Here is a 21,350-nt window from a genome sequence, read left to right as displayed (position 1 = left end):
ACATAAGTATAAGGAACCCTCCATGGAGCCCGCTGTACTAGCCTGTAACTGTAGGCTCACTATGACATGAAACCACAATGCTCTCCATTTGATGTTTCACTTCTCCTTGATAGTGTAAGCAACGTGGGCTTCCTCATTGTAGATTCACAGAACCTCCCTCAGGCCTGCCTACATTTCTCACACCAAGCAGTCAGCTGAGGCTTCTCTCATGAAAATGAATTGAAACTAATCCTAATTGGAGGACAATAAAACTGTATGCATCCATGTGCCTGAACTAAAAGTGTTCAGTTAGTCTCATGCCTCCCGCCTGTTCTGTGATAAACCTAAATTAGATTGCCTTGAGCATCTTCCACCCAAATATATTACATTTCAAAGGTTGGTTGCTCTGTGAGTGCTCACAAAAACAGAGCCTGCTGAATGCGGAGGGGAAACTGCATTACCCACCTTTCGTATGCAAATGCCCCTCTGCAAATAAATGTACCATGCTATAACAAAAAGAATGTGGCAGCAGCACCTAAGAGCTCATTAACCTTTCAAAGCTCGGGCCAACGTTTGCATCCAGTCCTGGGAAAACTAACCGTAGCTTTGCATTTAATTTGGGGCATCTACCGGAATGAGGCCTGGTAGGGGGGGGGGCTTTATGTATTAAAAGAGACATCTGTTGTGATGGACCACTGTTCTGAAAAAGGGAAGAATGTGTGTGTCAGATATGCACAACGTGCTTGATGGTTATGTGAGATAAGCTTGTGTGTCTGTCTACGCACCTCTTCACTGAACGATTAACCTATGCTTATCTAATAGGCTATAGCCTTAACGTGATAAGAAATGACATTGGGTGATTCCCTATGGGCCCTGTTCAAAAGTAGTGCTCTATATAATGAGTAGTGTGCCATTTGGGATGCACACATTATCCCTCACCTTCGACCTCAGAGACTCCACCCCTTCCCATGCTCCAAGCACAGAGGGTTGACCCTTTTGAAACAAGGAAAAAAGAAGCCCATGCAAATGTGAGAAACCTCACTAATGGCAGCGTATTTAAATATTTAACAATGTCATTGAGTTCTGGAGTGAGCTCACCACAGGAACAAAGAGCATTTATCCCCATCGTCCTGCACTGAATACAAATTATTTATTGTGACTGTTTTTGGACAGCTAGAAATACTTGTCCCATGAGGTACCTATGGCTATGTAGGTAGGACTAATGTAGATTTTTATATATACATATATATACACACACACACACACACACACACACACACACACACACACACACACACACACACAGTTGAAGTTGGAATTTTACATACACCTTAGCCAAATACATTTAAACTCAGTTCTTCACAATTCCTGACATTTAATCAGAGTAAAAATTCCCTGTTTTAGGTCAGGTAGGATCACCACTTTATTTTAAGAATGTGTAATGTCAGAATAGTAATAGAGTGATTTATTTCAGCTTTTATTTATTTCCTCACATTCTCAGTGGGTCAGATGTTTACATACATTCAATTAGTATTTGGTAGCATTGCCTTTAAATTGTTTAACTTGCGTCAAAGTTTTGGGGTTGCCTTCCACAAGCTTCCCACAATAAATATTGGCCCATTCCTCCTGACAGAGCTGGTGTAACGGAGTCAGGTTTGTAGGCCTCCTTGCTCACCCACATGCTTTTTCAGTTCTGCCCACAGATTTTCTATAGGATTGAGGTCAGGGCTTTGTGATGGCCACTCCAATACCTTGACTTTGTTGTCCTCAAGCCATTTAGCCACAACTATGGAAGTATGCTTGGGGTCAATGTCCATTTGGAATACCCATTTGCGACCAAGCTTTAACATCCTGACTAATGTCTTGAGATGTTGCTTCAATATATCCACATAATTTTCCTATCTCATGATGCCATCTATTTTGTGAAGTGCACCAGTCCCTCTTGCAGCAAAGCACCCCCACAACATGATGCTGCCACCCCCGTGCTTCACGGTTGTGATGTTGTTCTTCTGCTTGCAAGCCTCCCCCTTTTTCCTCCAAACATAACGATGGTCATTATGGCCAAACAGTTCTATTTGTGTTTCATCAGACCAGTGGACATTTCTCCAAAAAGTACCATCTTTGTCCCCATGTGCAGTTGCAAACCGTAGTCTGTCTTTTTTGTGGTGGTTTTGGAGCAGTGGCTTCTTACTTGCTGAGCGACCTTTTAGGTTATGTCGATATGGACTCGTTTTTACTGTGGATATAGATACTTTTGTACCCGTTTCCTCCAGCATCTTCACAAGGTCCTTTGCTGTTGTTCTGGGATTGATTTGCACTTTTTGCACCAAAGTACGTTCATCTCTAGGAGACAGAGCGTCTCCTTCCTGAGCGGTATGATGGCTGCGTGGTCCCATGGTGTTTATATTTGCATACTATTGTTTGTACAGATGAACGTGGTACCTTCAGGCATTTGGAAATTGCTCCCAAGGATGAACCAGACTTGTGGAGGTCTTGTCTGATTTTCTTTTGATTTTCCCATGATGTCAAGCAAAGAGGCACTGAGTTTGAAGGTAGGCCTTGAAATACATCCACAGGTACACCTCCAATTGACTCAAATGATTTAGAAGCCTATCAGAAGCTTCTAAAGCCATTACATAATTTTCTGGAATTTTCCAAGCTGTTTAAAGGCACAATCAACTTAGTGTATGTTAACTACCAACTGGAATTGTGATACAGTGAATTATAAGTGAAATAATCGTTGTTGGAAAAATTACTTGTGTCATGCACAGAGATGTCCTAACCAACTTGCCAAAACTATAGTTTGTTAACAAGGAATTTGTGGAGTCGTTGAAAAATTAGTTTTAATGGCTCCAACCTAAGTGTGTGTAAAATTCAGACTTCAACTGTATATATCTTTACATTTTATAAACATGTGAACTGTCCAATTCTTCGCGCAGCGGTCTATGGCACTGCATCTCAGTTGAAGAGGTGTCACTACAGTCCCTGGTTCGATTCCAGGCTGTATCACATCCAGCCGCGATTGGGAGTCCCATAGGGCGGCGCACAATTGGCCCAGCGTCTTACGGGTTTAGCCGGGGTAGGCCATCATTGTAAATAAGAATTTGTTCTTAACTGACTTGCCTAATTAAGTAAAGGTTAATTAAAAAAATAAAAAATATATCCAGACATGTCTGTGGGCTGAGCTTGTAAAACAATTTCACTCACTCCAGTAGCGCTGTGCATTTAATAGAATGGAATGGGACTTATTTTTAGGACTTTTTATGGTGCATGAACATGCCCATCTCGATTGTGAATGTCAGCATTTAAGCTAGCTGAATTCCTGTCATGTTCCTTTACTCATGCATGCCTGATTAGAAATGGAGTGCCACTGCTTTGCCGAGATAAGTTGTTTATGCTCAGATACATTCATTCACATATACATCTATCCTCTGTATTGGCCTCCCGCCTCTAGCACTGCATCTCAGTGCTAGAGGCGTCACTTCAGACATTCTGGTTCAAATCCAGGCTGTATCACAACCGGCTGTGATTGGGAGTCCCATAGGCGGCGCACAATTGGCTCAGTGTCGTCCTGGTTTTGCTGGTGTAGGCCGGCATTGTAAATAAGAATTTGTTCTTAACTGACTTGCCTAGTTAAATAAAAAAACATGTTTTAGATGTGCAATTATCTAAACATGACACTTGTGCAAATTACTATAAAAAGCACTGGGCTCTAGGTATCTTTTTGTGATGATTGTGAGGCAGGGGTGAGTTTGTGGCTAGAACTGAGGCCTCAATGCGCAGTCTTGAATCACTTGACCCCTCTAAAAGGAAACTATTTTCATGAAGCTCACCTAGTAATAACCAGGCTGCTGTCTGTTGTAACCTATGCCATAGAGATGAACAATGATTTATCTATATGGCCTGTGCTGCTTTATCATATATTATCTTTGGGGAAAGCAGCAGTATGTAAGGTGCGTCCCAAATGGCACCCTATGACCAGGGCCCATAGGGAATAGAGACGCAACCCTAGTCTGTCTAGTGTCTTCCTACCCCCTTCAGGGAGCAGCTGGTCAGAGAGCGAGAACACCTTACTGTGATTACAGATAGCCCTCTATACTAAGAAAGCATAACAAAAAACCCTGAATCAACCTCCACTCTGTGGTCCCACATGGCTTACAGCTGGAATGCCACACAATTCAATAAAGACAGGGCCACATTCACGAGCCAATCAGTTAATTGCAATAATTTCTTCCTTTTGAGTCAGGCTCTACCTCTATCGCTCCAGCTACCAATTACTGTTGTTAATATGCAATGTTCTTGAATAGCTTGCTTTTGTCTTCTGGGATACAAAGGCCTGCATTTCAGCTATTGTAGTTAAGCCCCTGTAATATAGGGAGAACAATACAGCTATTATGTCCTATTCCCAATTTTGTGGTGAGTTTTTTTTCTTTAGTGACAGACTGCGTGCGTGTAGCTGTGTACAGTAGGTCAGTTTCAGTACCACACCTCTCTCTGTTTGTGTCTGTTTGTATTCTAAACCCTCCTCTCTTTCCTCCCTCTCCCCACCTGTTGGCCAGGTTTTCTGGATAAAGGAGATGTCAGGCCATTGTCATTGGAGGAGCTGCTTTTATTTACTGGTTACCACAGCGACCTGGCTATTGCTTACACATAGGTATAGGTTGGTCTCTGTCTGTGTAGGGCTTGAGGTTAAGATTGTTGTCGCACACAGAGCATCCTCTATTGCCCTATGTAGTAGAGGCTCTGGGTGTGGACCCACCTGGCAGCAAACACTATGGGAATCAAGTGTGGCGAAATGTATTGCGCTTTTACCGGGTTGCAGCCTAAAATGTAGGTTTATGTCCCACGTGATAATTGTGTTATGTTATTCGGCGTGGTGAGTCACCCTTGAGCTAAAGGACGTTGTTTTTTAGATGTCTTTAAACAAGTGGTAAATGCCTCCAAACAGTCCCCCCCCCCCCCCCCATCAGAAAGAAAACACTGTGTGAGCACTGTGGTAATTTGGCAGGATATTCCCCACCATATTTAAGATTTCCAAACAGCTGCTACTTCCCTGTTTTTAATCACAGCCGTAAGCAAATTCAGTAGGCTTATAGTCTACTTCTGGAGAGGTCAAAACCAAACAAAAAAATTTTCTTCTCGAGAAACCATGTTCGCCTTTAAGCTTTTTTCCTGGGAAAATATAAGTGAATTCTCTAGTTTGAGCCGCAAAGGAGAAGTTGAAGATCCTATAGACTGCATTACAAATAGGTCTGTGTGTGTGAATGTCTGTGTGTCTGTGTTAGGGTTTCAGTTAGGAAAATGAGGTGCTGTACATTTGACCAGCCGTTTTTTTTCAGAAATTTGGGAAATCTGCCAGACAAATATGCATTGGGTGCGTGACCTGATTAGGGTGTCCACCCACGGTGCTCAGAATGATAGAAATCCCATTTAGGTTATATGGTCATTCATATTAATAAAACTTGCAAGTCAAGGACGCAACGATGTGCGAACGGTTCTTCTTACCGAATTCGGATGTGCAGTTTTACTTTTCCTCAGTCAACAAGACAAGTAACAAACAGTAAAATCACTAGCCTAATGCCAATTTACTATCCCCATAGTAGAAAAGTTTACCTATTCTGTTAGTCAGCTTGTCAATAAAGAAATGGACTCTGGAACAGTTGTGGGAAGATGGATTCCAAATTCATACAACCAGTAGGCCTATGCTACATAAACAACATGTTAAAAAGCAATGAGTCTGATGCAACAGATCAGAACGTTTAGCTTAAAATGTTGATAAACAATTTCTTCACATTATAGTGCAGCAATGCGCACAAAGCAGTAGGCAGTTGTTCCATAATGTAATTCGCAGGAATTCGTTGTCAAAAGGGCACTACACGTGTGCGCAGTTTCATGTGACAGAGATACAAAAAAATATCCATTAGAAATGTTGAGAGAGGAGATCTAATAGGCTACTTTGAAGCAAGGTAAGACATGTCTCATAATATGTATTAAAAGAGTTCACGTTTCAAACAATGAAGTATTTATGTTTCTGAATGCATAGACTACTGCCTCCAGGTCATTGCAAAGGGTCGTGTGAGGTGAAGCCTGCCTTCCTTTGTTTGAGATGCTGCTGCTGCTCTCGCGCTGTCTGACAGATTTTCTGCGTAAAGACTCAATTACAAATATACTTTGGTCTACACACACGGCAATTTAATTCCACTAAATTATGCAAATGAACCTATATAGAACTATAAGCATGACCAGGCAAATGGAAATCCATCAATGAAAATGCTAAAAAGCATTATTTTCCACAATAGTATTTTTTTTCTTCTCCTGGACAATTGGCCGGTGGCAATTCAGTTTTTCGTATTTTAACATTTTTATAGGCCAAAAGCCAGCTATTACCGGATAACGGAAACCCTGGTCTGTATGTATGTGTGTGTTGAGGCCGATCTATCCTGTATTGGCAGTGATGAGCAACCAAAGTATGCCCCTGAAACCCCACCCTGGACAGGTGGTGGAACCTCACCCTGGTTCTCAGACATTCCAGACAGGCCTCTGGAGGGTTGGGTTTCTCCCTAGCCATGTGGACTGGGACTGGTCAGGGCCTGCAGCTGGACATCTCTGCCTGGTTGAGGACTGACCAGAGTATTCATAGATGCCACAAGTGCCAGTTGCCTTAGTTCCAGTCACACATTCTCTCTCTCCCTTGCTGTCCTCTCTTTCTGTCTTTCACACATGTATTGTAGACACACACCCAGTCAGAGGACCTCTGTTTCTCTCTTTCTGTCTTTCACACATGTATTGTAGACACAGACCCAGTCAGAGGACCTCTGTTTCTCTCACTGTTGCCACTATTTGTGTACTTTGCTTTGACCCCCTCCGGGTCACAAACTGGCAACGTTCTTTAACTTCCAGCTGGCAAGACTTCGCTGCTAATTGTTTTCAGACCCGTATGCCTCACAAACAAGCATATGGCAGTATGGGGGCTCAACTCTAGGACACCCACACAGTGACGACCTCATTACTCAATAACCAAAATCATTACCTCTCTGTGAGCTGGGGAGCTGGTCTGATGATTTGTCTCCATTTCTTTTCTCCTGACGCTCACTTAGGCCAGGCAGCAATCACACACAGACAAACACACACACAGACACACAGAGACTTCTCTCTTGTCTAGAGAAGTTGACTCTTTTGCTGCTTGTTGACTGTAACAACAGTGTTCCACTAGTGTATACACCCTTATGTTACACTAGAGAAATTGTTTCCATAGCTAGGGCTGACAGTGAGGAATTGTGAAGAGCAGAATCAACAACCTCTGCATAATCAACCCAGTTGCTTTGTGAGAAGGTGTTAAAGTTCAGAGTTAGCCATTGTTATGTAAATGCAGGGTGAAAAGTACCAGTGGCCTGGCTTTGGCCCCAAGTGAGCGCAGGTCCACTGGAGCCATGGCCCAAGTGAGACACTGGTACCGGCCCGCGTAGATGGATGGAGTCTTTTGGGTAAATCCTGGATGGAAATGTGCCATAAAAGTGGCTCTGATCATTAATGCTTTTCATTGAACTTACTGTAACTATCAAAGTGTCAGTGACAGATATAGGACCTTAAGCCCTCTGTCGGTCTGTTTCCAGGGGGGGGATGTTCAGTGAGGGGGAACGTGTTTCCTGTTCTGTCATTGAATTAACTGCTTTGTTGCACCCACACAACTCAGTACAAGTCCCCATCAGATTTTAGAAACCCCCAAATGCGTTTTTTGGGGTCTGATATCCCAGGCACAGATTAGGCCTAGTCCTGGACAAAAGCATGCTGTGGAGATTTTTAATTGAAAGTGCTTTTTAGTCCAGGACTCTGTTTAGGGCCCATCCTTTGTCTGGGAAACCGGCCATTTTGATTGAATTAAAATCCATCTTTGCTAGCCTACAGTTTTGCTGGTGTTGATCACATTGACATTGCTTATATAATTAATATTTCTTGGATATTCTACCGCTTTATGAGTGCAAATGAAACCAAATCAAATTATGCCTGTTTGAGTCGTCACTGAAGAACTTGCACTGCCTCAGTCCTGAAAATGAGATGGGGACATCAGATAGCATATGGTCTTAAACCAACCAGGCCAACAGGCTTCTGCAGTCGAGCATAGATGCGTTATATAGTGAGATGAATTTGCAACAGCAGTCTTCTGACTAAATGGTCACATCTACCTTAAATATATATTTTTTATGTAACCTTTATTTAACTTGGCAAGTAAGTTAAGAACAAATTCTTATTTACAGTGACGTTCTACACCGACCAAACCCGTACAACGCTGGGCCAATTGTGCACCGCCCTATGGGACACCCTATCACGGCCGGTTATGATACAGCCTGTCAATAGACTGTTGGTAATTAGGCCTAGTTAGTGACGAGTGTAAGGGTTTCTGTGGATGTGGTAGTTGGATATTGTGACAGGAGAAACGCAGAATACTCCAATTTGTTTTTTACTCCTGCTTTAGGTGAGGCTATTTTGTGGAATTTGTGGCCTTCTTGAATTCCCTTGAGAAACGTGGCAATTTCACACAGTAGCCAGGTACATTTGAACAGTAGCAGGTGAGAGAAGATTCTGTTCTCTTGGGTGTTGAGGCAGTGAACCTGTGTGGTACATGATTTAATATGCATACAGGAATATCTGGTAACGGGTACATTTCTTCTCTGTATAGACTACCATGGTACAGTACAGTGCTATCACGGGACGGGGAAAACAACGGTGGATGCAGTTTTATTCTTTTCAGTGTTGAAGATTTAATGACACACTGTTCCAGTGATGACACACTCAAGTTTAGTTCATTCTTTTGTCTCAAAATAACTTGAAGTCCCTGTATTTTGGAAATGATGAGTGATAAATTGTACCGCATGTCTGAAAGAAAAAAAATATCTCATTCCCTCTCGTCTGTAATCTGTGTATGGGAAAGTTGGCCAGATTCAAAAGGAGCTGTGCTTTTCACTCCTCTCCAGTCAATTAGTCAACTGGCACAGAGTGTCTAATTTGAGCTCTCAGCTCACATACCCATATGTTGAACATAAACAATGAATACATGCAGCCAGCCATCCTATTCAAAGCAGCCTACGCTATCTCTGGATTACGTTCCCCCCTTGCCCACGTCTTCTATATTCCGTGTGTGTGTGTGTGTGGAGCAGTCTCCAACACAGTGCTGCGGCCAAAAGACGGCACATTACCATCTCTAGTCAGACACTATAAAAACATGTCTGTTTACTCTGTCATTACATCCGTGTTTGGTGAGCCGGCGTTGTAAAAAACTATTTGCTATCAGCCCTCGTCATTGCACTCTGTCCTATTGTTCAGCACTCCTTATTGCTATTGGAGTACATTACAGGGTTGTGGCCAGTTAACATGGAGGGGGAGGGGCAGCATTGGTCTCCCAAATGGTACCCTATTCCCTACATAATGCACTACACTATATAAGGAATAGGGTGTCATTTGGGACGCTCCCAATGACCGACTTGCGAGGTAGTACATGAACCTCTGGGAATAGGGCCTCCTTTGGACTCAACCTTGTTAGTCAAAGGAGATTGATTACGCCTGAAGGGTCACCTATAGACCTATAGCCCTTCCCACTTATGCTTGGTGACATGGGGGCTGACCTATGCACTCTTATTCCACAACTACCCTGCACCAACCAGACAGCTAGCCTATCATCAGGCAGATGCACCCGGTGGATTGATGAACCTTGAATACAACACTTTAATATTTAATCCCAAAAAGCCCCCCTTGGCTTGCAATGACCTCATCAACTATAATTGCCTGCCTGCTGTGTCTGCTGCCTCCTAAAACATTGTTTGCATCCCAAATACCAACCTATTCCCTATATAGTGCATTATGGACACAGGTCAAAAGTAGTGCACTATATAGGGGACAGTGCGCCATTTGTGACAGAACCATCTCACCAGTAGGGAAAAGGTCACATCCTGCAGAAGACATCCTGTAGGAGCAGTGAGATAGTTAATGGACACAAGGCAGTGCACCTCATCACATAATGATGGGTTGACCGACAGCTCTGAATGAATGAAGCAATACGGCCCGAGGAGGTGTGGTATATGGCCAATATACCATGTCTAAGGGCTGTTCTTATGCATGACGCAACGCGGATACACCACAAACCCCCGAGGTGCCTTATTGCTATTATAAACTGGTTACCAACGTAATTGGAACAGTAATAATATACCACGGCTTTCAGCCAGTCACCATTCACATACTTTTGCAATAATTCTATTGCTAGGTTAGGTAGGCTATCAAGCTTGGTTTCAGGTATGATGATAACACATTGTTTCTTGAGCGAGGGGATTCAACTCCACACACGGCAATGTTTTTATTGTATGACAAGGTATGGATTCAACTTTTCCAGTTTTTCAGCATGTCAGTGGATAATGTAGGCTTAGTTGTATTTAATACCCCCCCCCCCCCATATAATCAATATTAAATTAATCTGTATAGGATGTAATTGAAGGCCTGCAGTACCCTGAAAGCGTGAAATCCATTCTTTGTTGCAGAGGACAACTCTGCCCTCTACAGACAAGCTGTGATGACCTTATTTTCTCTGGGCTCAACAGAGTTGGTGCTAATTCAATTTCCTACCTAATGCTGGTTCCTCTCAGTCAGTGGGATCAGCAATACAGCTGTGTCTCGTGATGATCTATTTTCTGTTAGGCAGCAGACTTTGATCAGTCAAAGTGAGGCATAGCCCAAAAAGCAGTTCACTTCAGTATGGCATCCTATCATTGCATACAAAAGGTGGTGTATAAAGTAAAGTTGAAAGGGTGAAGAGAATGTTCCTAAACTTTTTTAAAGTGTAGTATCTTCCTGATTTATGGTGAGATCTTCTGTGCTGCTTACTCCCTCCTGAGGTGTCTTTCTTCTCCCCTCTGTGCAGATGTGAAGGGACCACCCACACACCGCTTTTCCTGCGGCCAGTCACCCTACTCCGAGACCAGTATGTGGGAGAGGAAGTACTGCATCCTGACTGATAGCCAGCTCATCCTGCTCAATAAAGAGGAAGAGGTGAATAAAGTTCCTCCTAATTACTACCCCTCTTATACCAACATGCACACACACCATTTCAGAGGAACAGAGCAAGGTGTGGATAGTGAGGGGGCTGAATCTGACATCTTATCTCTAAAAATCTATCCCGTCTTCTGTGTGTGCAGGAAACATTTACATTTAAAAAGAAGACCTTAATATTGTATGTCCCAGGCTGATCATGGTCCTAAGCTACTAGGAAAACTATTACTTATTCATACTATAGAAATAAAAAGAATACATTTGCTGATGATGCCCTTGTCACGCCCTGGTCTAAGTATTTTGTGTTTTTCTTCATGTATTGGTTCAGGCCAGGGTGTGGCATGGGGTTTTTGTATTGTGGTGTGTTTTGTCTTGGGGTTTTGGTGTGTATGTATTGGGATTGTAGCTAGTGGGGTTATCTAGCAAAGGCTATGGCTGTCTGGAGTGGTTCTCAATCAGAGGCAGGTGTTTATTGTTGTCTCTGATTGGGAACCATATTTAGACAGCCATATTCTTTGAGTTTGTCGTGGGTGATTGTCCTTAGTGTCCTCTATGTTAGTTAGCACCAGTATAGGCTGTTTCGGTTTTCGTTACGTTCTTTGTTTTGTTTTGTAGTGTTTGTGTTTATTCGTGTTGTACGTTGTTCATTAAACATGGATCGCAATCTACACGCTGCAGTTTGGTCCGACTCTCCTTCACACCTAGAAACAGCCCTACTTAAAATGCTTCCGTTTTTTCCCCCCTGTGTGATTTTTCAGATGCCAGGTGAGGTGGTTGATAATCCTACAGAGTCGTCAAAGAACAGAAGCCTGCGTCGGACAGTCAGTGTTCCATCAGAGGGACAGTTCCCAGAGTTCCAGGCAGAGGGCGCCTCCATTCTAGGTAAGACTGCCACAGACTGAAGAGGAGAGGAGGAAGCATATACAGGGCATTTGGAAAGTATTCAGACCCCTTCCCCATTTCCATATTTTGTTACATTAGAGCCTTATTCTAAAATGGATTGAATAAAAAAAAAATCCTCATCAATCGACACACAATACCTCATAATGAGAAAGTGAAAACAGGTTTTTAGAATGTTTTTCACAATGTATAAAAAATGAATAACAAATACCTTATTTATGTAAGTATTCATACCCATTGCTATGAGACTCAAAATTGAGCTCAGGCATCCTGTTTCCGTTGATCATCATTGAGATGTTTCTACAACTTGATTGGAGTCGACCTGTGGTAAATTCAGTTGATTGGAAATTATTTGGAAAGGCACACACCTGTCTATATAAGGTCCCACAGTTGACAGAGCATGTCAGAGCAAAAACCAAGCTATGAGGTCAAAGAAATTGTCCTTAGAGCTCCGAGACAGGATTGTGTCGAGGCACAGATCTGGGGAAGGGTGCGAAAAAAATTCTGCAGCATTGAATGTCCGAAAAAACACAGTGGCTTCTATCATTCTTAAATGGAATAAGTTTGGAACCACCAAGACTCTTCCTAGAGCTGGCCGCCCAGCCAAACTGAGCAATCGATGGAGAAGGGCCTTGGTCAGGGAGGTGACCAAGACCCTGATGGTCACGTTGACAGAGCTCCAGAGTTCCTCTGTGGAGCTGGTAGAACCTTCCAGAAAGACAACCATCTCTGCAGCACTCCACCAATCAAGCTGTCAAGGATTTCCTCCTCTTCTTCCGAAGAGGAGAGGCGAAAAGGATCAGAGGACCAATATGCGGCGTGGTAAGTGTCCATGGTTCTTTTAATACGTAAACATGAACAATTGATTACAAAAAACAAAAAACAAGAAACGTGTGAAACCCTAAACAGCCCTATCTGGTGCAAAACACAAAGACAGGAACAATCACCCACAAACACACAGTGAAACCCAGGCTACCTAAGTATGATTCTCAATCAGAGACAACTAATGACACCTGCCTCTGATTGAGAACCATACTAGGCCGAAACATAGAAATACCCAAATGATAGAAAAACAAACATAGACTGCCCACCCAACTCACACCCTGACCATACTAAATAAATACAAAACAAAGGAAATAAAGGTCAGAATGTGACAGTACCCCCCCCCCCCCAAAGGTGCGGACTCCGGCCGCAAAACCTTGACCTATAGGGGAGGGTCTGGGTGGGCGTCTGTCCGCGGTGGCGGCTCTGGCGCGGGACGCGGACCCCACTTAACCATTGTCTTAGTCCGCCTTATTGTCCGCCTCCGTGGCTTTCTAACCATGACCACCCCTCTCAATGACCCCACTGGACAGAGGGGCAGCTCGGGACAGAGGGGCAGCTCGGGACAGAGGGGCGGAAGCTCTGGACAGAGGGGCAGAAGCTCTGGACAGAGGGGCAGAAGCTCTGGACAGAGGGGCAGAAACTCTGGACAGAGGGGCAGAAACTCTGGCGCCTCTGGACTGAGGGGCTCTGGCGCCTCTGGGCTGAGGGGCTCTGGCGCCTCTGACTCCGGCAGCAGCGCCGGACAGGCGGGAGACTCTGGCAGCGGCGCCGGACAGGCGGGAGACTCCGGCAGCGGCGCCGGACAGGCGGGAGGCTCCGGCAGCGGCGCCGGACAGGCGGGAGGCTCCGGCAGCGGCGCCGGACAGGCGGGAGGCTCCGGCAGCGGCGCCGGACAGGCGGGAGGCTCCGGCAGCGGCGCCGGACAGGCGGGAGGCTCCGGCAGCGGCGCCGGACAGGCGGGAGGCTCCGGCAGCGGCGCCGGACAGGCGGGAGGCTCCGGCAGCGGCGCCGGACAGGCGGGAGGCTCCGGCAGCGGCGCCGGACAGGCGGGAGGCTCCGGCAGCGGCGCCGGACAGGCGGGAGGCTCCGGCAGCGGCGCCGGACAGGCGGGAGGCTCCGGCAGCGGCGCCGGACAGGCGGGAGGCTCCGGCAGCGGCGCCGGACAGGCGGGAGGCTCCGGCAGCGGAGCCGGACAGGCGGGAGGCTCCGGCAGCGGCGCCGGACAGGCGGGAGACTCCGGCAGCGGCGCCGGACAGGCGGGAGACTCCGGCAGCGGCGCCGGACAGGCGGGAGGCTCCGGCAGCGGCGCCGGACAGGCGGGAGGCTCCGGCAGCGGCGCCGGACAGGCGGGAGGCTCCGGCAGCGGCGCCGGACAGGCGGGAGACTCCGGCAGCGGCGCCGGACAGGCGGGAGGCTCCGGCAGCGGCGCCGGACAGGCGGGAGGCTCCGGCAGCGGCGCCGGACAGGCGGGAGGCTCCGGCAGCGGCGCCGGACAGGCGGGAGGCTCCGGCAGCGGCGCCGGATAGGCGGGACCACCTGCAGGGAGGAGACAGAGAGACAGCCTGGTGCGTGGGGCTGCCACAGGAACCACCAGGCTGGGGAGACCTTCAGGAGGCTTGGTGTTAGGAGGCACCTGAAGGACCGGGCTGTGGGGGAGCACTGGAGCTCTGGTGCGCAACCTTGGCACCACTTCCCCAGGCTGGACAACTACTCTAGCCCGGACCCTCCAGAGTGCAGGCACAGGTTGAACCGGGCTGTGGGTAAGCACGGGAGATCTAGTGCTTACTACACGCACCTCTCCCTTAGGCTCCACTCCCACATTTGCCCGGCACGAGCGGAGCGCAGGCAGAGGACGCACTGCACCCTCCCTGCGCCCCGGAGACACAGCACGCAGAGCCGGCGCAGGATAACCTGGACCAAAACTGCGTACCGGCGACCAGACCCGCTGAGCAGGCACCATACGCCCTGGCTCAATGCCCACACTCGCATGGCACTTTCGGGGGGCTGCCCTATAGCGCACCGGGCTATGGGCACGCACTGGCGACACCGTGCGCTTAACCGCATAACACGGTGCCTGACCAGTAATGCGCTGCTTATCATAAGCACGAGGAGTGAGCTCAGGTCTGCTACCTGGCTTAGTACCACACCTCGTTTGGGGGGGCTGCCTCTCGTACCTGTCGCACTGCCGTGCTGGCTTCGCCAACCTCATCCTTCTGTAACCTTCCTTGCACTGCTCCATCGAATCCCAGGCGGGCTCCGGCACTCTCCCTGGGTCGACCGCCCACCTGTCTATCTCCTCCCAAGTTGTGTAGTCCTGTGATGCTGGCCGCTGTTGTTGCTGCTGCTGCTGCTGCTGTCGTCGCTGCTGCTTACCACGCCGCTTGGTCCGAAGAGGAGAGGCAAAAAGGATCAGAGGACCAATATGCGGCGTGTTAAGTGTCCATGGTTCTTTTAATACGTAAACATGAACAATTGATTACAAAAAACAAGAAACGTGTGAAACCCTAAACAGCCCTATCTGGTGCAAAACACAAAGACAGGAACAATCACCCACAAACACACAGTGAAACCCAGGCTACCTAAGTATGATTCTCAATCAGAGACAACTAATGACACCTGCCTCTGATTGAGAACCATAGGCCGAAACATAGAAATACCCAAATGATAGAAAAACAAACATAGACTGCCCACCCAACTCACGCCCTGACCATACTAAATAAATACAAAACAAAGGAAATAAAGGTCAGAACGTGACACAAGCCTTTATAGTAGACTGGTCAGACGGAAGCCACTCCTCAGTAAAATGCACGGCAGCCCACTTAGAGTTTGCCAAAAGGCACCTAAAGGACTCTGACCATGAGAAACAAGATTCTCTGGTCTGGTGAAACTAAGATTTGAACTCTTTGGCCTGAATGCCAAGCGTCACGTCTGGATTAAACATGGCACCATCCCTCCAGTGAAGCATGGTGTTGGCAGCATCATGCTGTGGGGATGTTTTTACAGGACATCTGCAGGGACTGTGAGACTTGTCAGGATCTAGGGAAAGATGAACGGAGCAAAGTACAAAGAAATCCTTCATGAAAACCTGCTCCAGGATGGTCAGGACCTCAGACTGGGGCGAAGGTTCATCTTCCAACAAGACAACGGCCCTAAGCACACAACCAATACAATGTCCTTGCGTGGCCCAGCCAGAGCCCGGACTTGAACCCGATCGAACATCTCTGGAGAGACCTGAAAATAGCTGTGCCGCGACGCTCACCATCCAACCTGACAGAGCTTGAGAGGATCTGTATAGTCCCTATGCCTAAGAATACTAAGGTAACCTGCCTAAATGACTACCGACCCGTAGCACTCACGTCTGTAGCCATGAAGTGCTTTGGAAGGCTGGTCATGGCTCACTTCAACACCATCATCCCAGAAACCCTAGAGCCACTCCCAATTTGCATATCCCAACAGATCCACAGATGATGCAATCTGTATTGCACTCCACAGTGCCCTTTCCCACCTGGACAAAAGAAACACCTACGTGAGAATGTTTTTCTGGCTGTGTGGTGCCAGGATAACAACCTCTCCCTCAACGTGATCAAGACAAAGAGGTAATTGTGGACAACAGGAAAAGGAAGGACCCAGCACGCCCCCATTCTCATCGACGGGGCTGTAGTGGAGCAAGTTGAGAGCTTCAAGTTCCTTGGTGTCCACATCACCAACAAACTAACATTGTCCAAACACACCAAGACAGTCGTGAAGAGGGCACGACAAAGTCTTATTCAGGAGACTGAAAAGATCTGGCATGGGTCCTCAGTTCCTCAAAATTCTACAGCTGCACCATTTAGCGCATCCTGACTGGTTGCATCACTGCCTGGTACGGCAACTGCTCGGCCTCCGACCGCAAGGCACTACATAGGGTAGTGCGTACGGCCCAGTACATCACTGGGGCCAAGCTTCCTGCCATCCAGGACCTCTATACCAGGTAGAGTCAGAGGAAGGCCCTAAAAATGGTCAAAGACTCCAGCCACCCTAGTCATAGACTGTTCTCTTTTATACTGCACGGCAAGCGGTACCGGAGCACCAAGTCTGTGCCCAAAAGTCTTATTAGCAGCGTCTACGCCCAAGCCATGAGACTCCCGAACAGCTAATCAAATGCCTTCCCAGACTATTTGCATTGTCCTGCCCCTCCCTCATTTACGCTGCTGTTACTCTCTGGTTATTATCTATTCAGAGTCACTTTAACTCTACCTACATGCAGATATTACCTCAATTACCTCGACTAACCGGAGCCCCCCGCACATTGACTCTGTACTGGTACCCCGTGTATATAGCCTCGCTATTGTTATTTTACTGCTGCTCTTTAATTATTTTTCATATTTAAAAGGCCACTCTAAATTGTGCAGTTCTGTCATACAACACAATGCCACAGATGTTTTGATGGAATGTGCCATTCGCATGCTGACTGCAGGAATGTCCACCAGCGCTGTCTCCAGAAAATTGAATGTTCATTTCTCTACCAAAAGCCGCCTCCCACTTTGTTTCAGTGATTTTTGCAAAATGTCCAACCGGTTACCTCGTGTAACCACGGCAGCCCAGGACCTCCACATCCGGCTTCTTTGCCTATGGAATCATCTGAGACCAGCCACCCGGACAGCTGATGAAACTGAGGAGTATTTCTGTCTGAAAAACAAATTGTGATTGGCTGGGACTGACTCCCAAGTGGCTGGGCCTGGCTCCCAAATGGGTGGGCCTATGCCCTCCTAGGCCCACCCATGGCTGCTCCCCTTCCCAATCCTGTGAAATCCATAGATTAGGGTCTAATAAATGTATTTCAAATTGACCAATATCCTTATTTGAACTGTAACTCAATAAAATCATTGTTGCATGTTGCATTTACATTTTTGTTCAGTATGGTTACCAATCTGTTACACCAATGAACTGACTAGAGTGGGAGAGGAAGACTTTGGATGCATCCCACAATTCACCCTATTTAGTGCACTACTTGGACCAGAGCCCATCTTTTGAACAGAGCCCTGGTCGAAGTAGTGTACTAAATAGGGAATAGATTGCCATTTGGGATACAGATTTTCTGTTAGCTTTAATGAGAGGATATGCCGCACACAGTAAATTCATTATAAGCAGAGGCTTTCCGCCATAGTTGATTATATAAAATAATGAATGAATTAATAAATGTTATGTATGCAGTTCCGTGTGAGGACTTATAGTTTTTAAAATGGGTACAGACACCTCTGAACATTACTAACTGCTGCAACAATAATTAAACTAGTCTGCAATTTTTTTATCTTCTCTCCATTGGCTCAGGACCGTAGGGAAACCTTGAAATTATTTATCTGGATGATGGTTGATCACTATCCATGTATCCCTCGTCCTTAATACACCCTGCGACAAAGAAGCAGTCTGCAAGTATGAAGAACAATGGCACAAACGCATCTGTTGAGTGGATAAAAAACTGCCAGCAGTGCCCATTACATAACTACAGCAGAGCATTTTAGAAAATACGACAGAGCTGCAGCAGCGAGATTAGTATCAACTGAAGTAACTTAATTATCTTATGATGAGTATGTGGACTGCTGCTGACCTCTTCCCTGCCTGGTCAGTGAGAAACAGCTGTAAGCTCCCAAAAGGAACAAAATTACAAGTTGTAATAATAACAAAATAACTGCTATGTTCAGTGTCTTGTGTCTGTTTTCATGAGAATTTAATTTATGCCAGTTAGTGTTTGCGTTCTACTACTTTGCGTTCTACTACTCCGTCCATAGGCCGGGAAATGCTCTGTAGAGTAGGTGTCTTTGGGAATGTATCAGGGACAATGTACCCTGTGTCCAGTCTATTGCTCCATCTCACAGGGTCTGAGTAACATGGCTGACCCTGCTGTCTTGATGTGGGCTTTTCTCAACCAGGGCATTCACTGGGGGAATCTGCGGGGGTGCGGCCGCTGGCTGGAGGGATGCTGGGCTGGGGTGTCAGTGGGAACAGGGAAGGGGTCTTTGGGCTGGTTGATTTGTGACTGCAGCTGATGGGTAGAGGAATGAGGATGAACATGGGCTTACATCCCAAATGGCACACTGTCCCCTATATGGTTGAAAGTTGTTCACTATGTAGGGAATGGGGTGCCGTTTGAGATGCCGCCCCTGTAACTCAGGGAGTCATCCACCCGTGATGACCCTCTTAATGTTTTCTGTCCTTGCCCTCAACCAGGGGAGAGGGACTTATTTTTTATGTTAATCTATACTCTTGTTTGACAAAGTGTCTGCCAATACTGGGATTCTATGGGCATTCAACTATCATTTTGATTGACATGTAAGGCAAACAGAAAAATATGAAACTTTCTGAGATGAATGCAGTCTTCCTCCTTTAATATTGTCTTTTTGTTTTCTAAATATGGTGTTGAGTGATGCACATTTTAATAGAGCTCAGGTGACATAGCCTATTTTGTTTAGATTTATTCTACGAGGGAAATAATAACTTTGCCACCATGTTGTTATATTCCTCCACCATTAGATGACCAGTTTTTGTGACACTGACTGGCATTTTTTAGAGGGAAGTCAGTGACATTTTTGGTACTTTTTGTCCCCCAACCAAATTATTTACAAGTCATAAATCTCATTGCATTGGGCGCATTCGTCCCCTCTGAGGTTAATATACAACAATAGTATTTGAATTCAACTATTTCACTGACTTTCCCTGTACTCCACCTGTAACCTTGTAGTAAGAGGGTTAATACAATACAGGTCGCTTGGTCAGCTGGTACCTGAGGTTGCTGCATCGATGAGATGACTGATATCTGAAGGTTATGATATGCATGTGAAAGTTAACAGAGGAGGACAGCTTTTCACTCTTGAATGGAGGAATTTTGACTTGACGTTTCTGCAGGGCAACACATGTATTGACATCAATTTGTACAATCAACCGTAAATAAATGGCCTTATCATTTGCTGCACACCCTCTTTTTTACTGAGGGGCAGAGGCTTCGCTCTGACGGGTATGTTCGACGATGCGTCTTGAGTACGCATGTGGAAGGGCTGCTATTGTATTGTTCATTTCAAAAGACTAGAGAAGAGCGAGGGTGTGTGGGTTTGACCGGCTTGGGCGCAGGCTTTTCTGCATTCCTGCATGTTTTGAAAGGAGTCGAAATAGCAGCCAGGACGAGATAGAAAGCGAGCACCAGGATTTGGTATATTTTCAGCAAAATGTGATTTCTGGATTGTAAACTATGGAATACATTTGGGGTAAGTTCAAGTCGTTTTAATTAATATTTTTTACTTGCCAAACAATTCTAGAATACATAGAGCAATTCTGTGAGAGCTCTTGGGCTGCTACTCAGGAGGACCGTCTGGACTGTAGAGTTTGTACAGAAATAACTTTTCCAAGCGCAACCTGTTACTCTTTGCCATTCGAAACAACACCTATGAATTTGTTTGGATGTTCCATCAATTTGTCTAGTCTTTGGTCAGAAACATTTAGGCTATGCCTATGTTACATCCTTGTTGTAAGATACAATGTAACATAATTTGGCGATATGTAAAAACGCTGTTACTTTTAGCATGTTGACAAGCATGTGATATTGGGGCCACGTAATCGCTCAAATTATTTCTTATCTATTCTCCAAGGTTATTGTTATCTGCCATCCATAACTTGAACATAATAAACAATGGTTACTGTCATCTAGTCGGGAACATATGTGAATACATTTTTCCGGTGCCTTGCACTTCGCTGCCCCTATCTAACTGACACATTGTGGCAGTTAGCCAAAATGTTGAACACTGTCTGGGTTTGACCACAGCTGTCCTTTGGTCGTTGATTTTCCATCGGTATGTCTGGAGAATGGAGATTATCATTGATATTTCTACAGTATTCGGAGGCAATCTCATTACTTCACTTGGTTTGTCAATCAAAAGGTTGTTTATGATCGTTATGAAATATTGCCAAATAGCACTTATTACAGCCTATAGCATCTGTCAACTCTGTCACAACTCTTTTACTTACATTCTCTCCTCGGGGAAAACACTTCTCTGTAATTACATTTCGGTTGATTTCTCTGCTCACAGCCAATGTTTACTGTATTTTGTTGCCACGTTTGTTGCACGTTTATGATGACTGCGTGCACATTTTTCTGAAGAAAATGTCATCACAGAGAAGTGTCAGTACCGGCCACACAGCATTCATGTGAAAATAGAAAATAGGGCATGGAAACGGTTATGTAACAGTGGATAAAGTCATGAGCATTGCTTTGTTACCTGGACATATAACTGGTTCCATGAGTTGATAGGAATTCCTTGTATAGTTGTACAGTTGGACAATGGATACATTGCATTGCGTCATTCAGAACAAATGGCAGTGTCAATGGTTTCTGATGAGGATGCTTTCATGGCATACATGTTGGGACATGTTTTATGGGTTTTCTGAAACTTCCCTTATCTGAATAGATTCATTCTAGATACAGTGCATGATGACACCGGTGATGCTGTGACACAAAGAAGTTGCCAACAGTGGCTCATAACTGTATTTTTTCCCCCCTGTCTTTACCTTACTTGAGGCATTCAGTGTTTTTGTATAGAGCAGGGGTTTTCAACATTTCCTTGACCAGGAACCCCTTCCCAGGC

The 21,350-nt window shown here is 45.7% G+C and overlaps 1 protein-coding gene across 6 annotated transcripts in view; it reads left to right on the top strand.

The window, feature by feature from the left end:
- LOC109874610 (ras GTPase-activating protein nGAP) overlaps positions 1 to 21,350 on the top strand; it is a 92,889-nt gene that overhangs the window by 26,945 nt on the left and 44,594 nt on the right. For 5 of the 6 annotated variants that reach the window (XM_020466603.2, XM_020466599.2, XM_020466600.2 and 2 more), the window contains exons 2-3: positions 10,886 to 11,013; positions 11,772 to 11,895. In XM_020466603.2, the coding sequence (XP_020322192.1) occupies positions 10,886 to 11,013; positions 11,772 to 11,895 (252 nt within the window). Of the gene's footprint in view, positions 1 to 10,885; positions 11,014 to 11,771; positions 11,896 to 19,807; positions 19,977 to 21,350 lie in introns of those variants that run through there. The other variant, XM_020466606.2, reaches the window with a different exon arrangement.

This window comes from Oncorhynchus kisutch, linkage group LG30, assembly GCF_002021735.2.
Source record: "Oncorhynchus kisutch isolate 150728-3 linkage group LG30, Okis_V2, whole genome shotgun sequence".
Classification (NCBI taxonomy): domain Eukaryota; kingdom Metazoa; phylum Chordata; class Actinopteri; order Salmoniformes; family Salmonidae; genus Oncorhynchus; species Oncorhynchus kisutch.
Note: the sequence above shows the minus strand (reverse complement) of the source record. Positions and strands in the feature narration are given on the sequence as shown.